The sequence below is a fragment of the Otolemur garnettii genome, unplaced genomic scaffold (assembly GCF_000181295.1).
Source record: "Otolemur garnettii isolate 467f Iridium unplaced genomic scaffold, OtoGar3 scaffold00023, whole genome shotgun sequence".
NCBI classification, from domain to species: domain Eukaryota; kingdom Metazoa; phylum Chordata; class Mammalia; order Primates; family Galagidae; genus Otolemur; species Otolemur garnettii.
The window spans coordinates 9,488,331-9,493,588 of NW_003852418.1; the positions used below are offsets into that span (position 1 = coordinate 9,488,331).

The 5,258-nt window shown below is 41.6% G+C and overlaps 1 protein-coding gene across 6 annotated transcripts in view; it reads left to right on the forward strand.

Moving 5' to 3' along the window:
- NCOA3 (nuclear receptor coactivator 3) overlaps positions 1-5,258 on the forward strand; it is a 114,011-nt gene that overhangs the window by 90,851 nt on the left and 17,902 nt on the right. For 3 of the 6 annotated variants that reach the window (XM_023511923.1, XM_023511925.1, XM_023511926.1), the window contains exon 14: positions 271-468. In XM_023511923.1, the coding sequence (XP_023367691.1) occupies positions 271-468 (198 nt within the window). The remainder of the gene's footprint in view (positions 1-270; positions 469-5,258) is intronic. The other 3 variants (XM_023511924.1, XM_003787680.3, XM_012803961.2) reach the window with 1 other exon arrangement.

The following is a 5,258-nucleotide window of genomic DNA, read 5'->3' on the forward strand; positions in this document are numbered from 1 at the left end:
CATTCTGATACAAATGTCTTTGTTGTAATGCGATTTTTGGTCATCTGGGAAAAATTTTTCAGTATTAAGTGAAGCAGAATGTTAACGATCATATCAGGCTACAGAGGAGTGCCTAGTACGTTGGCCCAGACTAAGATTATTGTTTCTACATTATTTGGAATATGAATCTTTTGTTTGTTTGTTTTCTTCAGTGTTTATTTTGTAAATAAAGACATGGGGGGGGATTGAATCATCAATGGCTATTTATGTATTATGCTTCTGTGTCTTTAGCAGGTTTGAGAAGCCCACAGTCTGTGCAGTCCATTCGTCCTCCATATAACCGAGCAGTGTCTCTGGATAGCCCTGTTTCTGTTGGCTCAAGTCCTCCAGTAAAGAATATTAGTGCTTTCCCCATGTTACCAAAGCAACCTGTGTTGGGTGGGAATCCAAGAATGATGGATAGTCAGGAAAATTATGGCAACAATATGGGTATGTTATTTCTAATTATTATTTCTGATAATTTCTTTAGGGAAAAAGCAAATTTAAGGTATTGTATTTCGCTGTGTATAATAAACACATTTTTGCCCAATTTTTTGAGGGAAAAATAAGGATGTGCATTATATATAGGTAGTACTAATTCTGTATCTATAGAAAGTGTTTTAAATTCTTTTATTTATACTTATGTGTTCAAAGTGTAACTCTAGAAAGCAGTAATGACACGTGTAAAGTAATATCATGGAATATAGTAATTGGTTTTGTTGAACTTACGATGTACTTGCAAAGGAAACGTTTTTGGCCAACAAAGAGCAATGTATTTTTCTTCATACACTTTAGGTGTGAGCTAGCAATCTAGCTGATATTTTTATAGAAATTATTGGGTACCTGTTTGGAAAATGTTGAAAAGGTTTTCATATATTGTAAGCTTCAAGTTAACAGCTGCTGAGAGACACTTTGGACCTCCTTCCATAGAAAGTGTCTTCAGATTGTGGAGACAAAAGGGAGAAAATGCCACCACAGAAGGCAGTGTGGAGGAACCCTCCAAAGTGGCCAGAGGTGGAGCAGGAGGTGAAGACCTGGATTCTGGGCTCGGTGCCTGTGGCTCAAGTGGCTAAGGCACCAGCCACATACACCTAAGGTGGCGGGTTCGAATCCACCCTGGCCCGCCAAACAACAATGACGACTGCAACCAAAAATAGCTGAGGATTGTGGCGGGCACCTATGGTCCCAGCTACTTGGGAGACTGAGGCAGGAGACTCGCTTGAGCCCAGGAGTTGGAGGTTGCTGTGAGCTGTGATGCCACAGCACTCTACCCAGGGCGACAGCTTGAGGCTATGTCTCAAAAAAAAAAAAAAGACCTGGATTCTGGAGCAGCATCAGACTGGGATCTCTGTTTCTACCACATACATACAAGAAGAGGGGGCTGAGTGTGGTGGTTCTTGCCTATAATCCTAGCACTCTGGGAGGCTGAGGTGAGAGGATCACTTGAGCTTAGGAGTTCAAGACCAATGTGAGTAAGAGTGAGACCCCTGTCTCTACTAAAAATAGAAAAATTAGCTGGGTGTTGTGGTAGGTCCCTGAGGGAGGAGGAGTACTTAAACCAGGAGTTTGAGGTTGCTCTGAGCTGGTTGGATGCCACAACACTCTAGTCTGGGCAAGTAGAGTAAGAAGACTCTGTTTCGGAAGAAAAAAGAAGAAGGTAAATGGATTGCATGTGGAAAAAAATCAATGATTTCTCTGGGACATCTAAATAGTGCTTTAACTTTATGAATACAGAAAGCTTGAGCATGAGGGCATGAACAAAACGTCCCCCAGCTTATGAGAATCAAGTTTTGGAATTTCATTCTTACGCAATAAGATGATTAAGTTCATAAACTCAACCTAAAATAAATGCTATATACCTTGTGAATATCACTATGGTTACCTTTTTAAGTATTCCACTTGGGAAGCTCTGCACTAATGCCAGTTCCTAGTCCACCCTTCAAAGCAATTTTGGAATTTTTTTTCTGGAATGGCCATCATTGTTGTCATATGTTACCCTTGATATCCCAAATGCCATCAAAATGTCTTTCTTTCTTTTTTTTGAGGCAGAGTCTCATGTTGTCACCCTGGGTACCGAGTGCTGTGACAGCATAGCTCACAGCAACCTCAAACTCTTGGGCTTAAGTGATTCTGTTGCCTCAGCCTCCCAAGTACTGGGACTACAGGTGCCTGCTACAGTGCCCAGATATTTTTTGGTTGTAGTTGTCATTGTTGTTTGGCAGTCCTGGGCTGGATTTGAACCTGCCGGCTCTGGTGTATGTGGCTGGCGCCCTTGCTGCTGAGCTGCAGGCGCCGAGTCAGCCAATATATATTTGTTTATGGGTTGAAAACTCTCTCACATTGCCTTGTGAGCTGGTAATAATTATCATGATGCAAGAGCCGTGCCTTTCTCATGTGAAGATTCTCAGTTTACTTGGACCAGGGTGCTTCTCATAGTCTGCTGATGACTTTTATGAAGTTTTGCAAAATGTTTTCCTTAGTTCTGTTCGTTATTGGCCGCCTTACCTATCTTCATCAGTGATGCTTTCTCTCCCTGTAGAAAAATGTTCAATCTGTTTGTATATTGCCATTTTCTTCATAGCATTATCACTATAAACTTGGACTAACATGTCCTTGATTGGACTTCCACTCTTGCCAAGAAATTTAATGGTGGTTACTCTAATTCAAGCGTAGACATTTTCATGATGGCACACAAAAACACTCAATAATAATGAGCACCACTCAGCAAGACAGCACCACACATTGACAAGAACACAGCTGTGAGGCACTAATATACCAAGGTTACAAAATCTTACTGAGTTGTTTGTACAGTTCTGCCATTGTAAGCACACGGTGGCAAATTTGTGCACTTAATTGTCAGACCTTATATATTATCATTGTTCAAAAGATTTACAACTTTGAGCTGTCTCAAATCACCAATATGGATGAAGTTCCACTCACATTTTATGTACCATCTAATAGAACTGTGGATGTTAAAGGAGCATTGCTGTGGTTATTAAAACTAGTGGACATGAGAAAACACATTGCACTCTTATTCTAGCCTGTTGGGTAGATGGGACAAAGCTACCACTTATGATCATCTTTAGAAGAAAAGATCCCAGAGTGGAGTTACTGTCCACATACATAAAAAAACATGGATGAATGAAGAAGGCATGAGAATTTGGATTAACAAAGTCTGGTCATTGGGTGGTGGGTGTGGCTTAGTAGGTAAGGCACAGGCCCCATATACCGAGGGTGGGGGGTTCGAACCCAGCCCCAGCCAAACTGCAGCAAAAAAATAGCTGGGTGTTGTGGTGGGCACCTGTAGTCCCAGCTACTCGGGAGGCTGAGGCAAGAGAATCGCCTAAGCCCAGGAGTTGGAGGTTGCTGTGAGCTATGATGCCAGGGCACTCTACTGAAGGTGATAAAGTGAGACATTGTCTCTTATTTTATTCTTTTTTGATACAGAGCCTCAAGCTGTCCCCCTGGGTAGAGTGCTGTGGCATCATAGCTCACAGCAATTTCCAACTCTTAGGCTCAAGCGAGTCTCTTGCCTCCACCTCCCAAGTAGCTGGGACCACAGTGCCTGGACATTTTTTGGTTGCAGCCATCATTGTTGTTTGGCGGGCCCCGGCTGGATTCAAACCTGCCAGCTCAGTTGTATGTGGCTGGTGCCTTAGCCACTTGAGTCATAGGCGCCAAGCTGAGACATTGTCTCTTAAAAAAAAAAATTGTGGTCACAACACCTGGAGAATTACTTAAAAAAAAAGTGTTGCTCATTTTTGATCACTGTGAAGCCCATGTTACACAAAGTGCAGAAGCAAGTGCAGTGCACTTGAAAACCCACTGTGCTGTTATTTTGATACCTGGTGGGCTAACTAAGCAATAGCATCCGCTGGAGCAAGCCTTTTACAGTTCTAATGAAGAAAGAGTGGATGTCATGAATGCAGTCAGCTGGTAATGATTTAACACCTGCAGGCAGAATCAAAAAAGCATGCATCAACCAGTTTGTGATTGGATCCTAAGATTGTGGAATAGTGTCAAGGAGGTGGTCGTGAAATCATTTAGAAAATGTGACATCCAGTAATGCTGTGGATAGAACTGAGGAAAATGAAATTTACAGGGATGAGGATAGTGACTCTTGAGAAGACACTGGTAATGTAGAAATTAAACAAGTCGATACTTCTGATGCTGGCAGTGATGAAGAGCTGTTGGCGTTCTATATGCATAAATATTGTAAATTTGTTACTGGTACCAAAAATTCCTATACCATAATATGTTAAAAACTGAATGCTGCAAGGCAGTTGCCTGTATGAGTAGGGCACTGACTCCATATTCTGGAGGTGGTGGGTTCAAGCTGAGCCCTGGCCAAAAACAGCAAAAAAAAAAAAAAAAAGAATGCTGAAATTTCCTTATAATACAGAGTAACAAGTACCTAAATATAAACAAAAATTTGAATTAAAAAATTAAAATGAAGGATTTTTTTCCTGACTGTTTGGGCCCCTCAATGGGCATGCATTATATATGAGATCACATTATATATGGGAACACATTATATACAGCAAAAAACAGTACTTAAAGCCAGTTAAGTAATTGGGAATAAGTAATAGATTCTTGAATTATATTAATATTTCTTCCATGAGTATCCTTAATTTATGTCTTTGTCCTTTAAATTGTTTTTTTTTTTTTTTAAATGAGACAGAGTCTCAAGCTGTCGCTCTGGGTTGAGTGCTGTGGCATCACAGTTCATAATAACTTCCAACTCTTGGGCTTATGCAATTCTCTTGTCTCAGCCTCCTAAGTAGCTGAGACTACAGGCACCTGCCACAACGCCTGGCTATTTTTTGGTTGCAGTTGTCATTTTTGCTCAGCAGACCTGGGCCAGGTTCAAACCCGCTACCCTAGGTGTATATGGCTGGCGCCCTTGGTGACTGAGCTATGTGTGCAGCTAAACTCTTAAGGAGTCTTTTGGTCTAAGATATTTTCTAACCTGTAATGATTATGTGGGGATAGTGGCCTATCAAAACTGTTGCCACACAGGGCGGCGCCTGTGGCTCAAAGCAGTAGGGCGCAGGCCCCATATGCCGGAGGTGGCGGGTTCAAACCCAGCCCCGGCCAAAACTGCAAAAAAAAAAAAAAAAGCAAAACTATTGCCACAGTTGGCCAGCCCTGTTCTTATGTTGAAAAAGTGCTCTTTTGTTCAGGGCGATGTTGTGTAATGGCTGTACCTATATAAGAATTTCAATATAGGGCAGACCCTG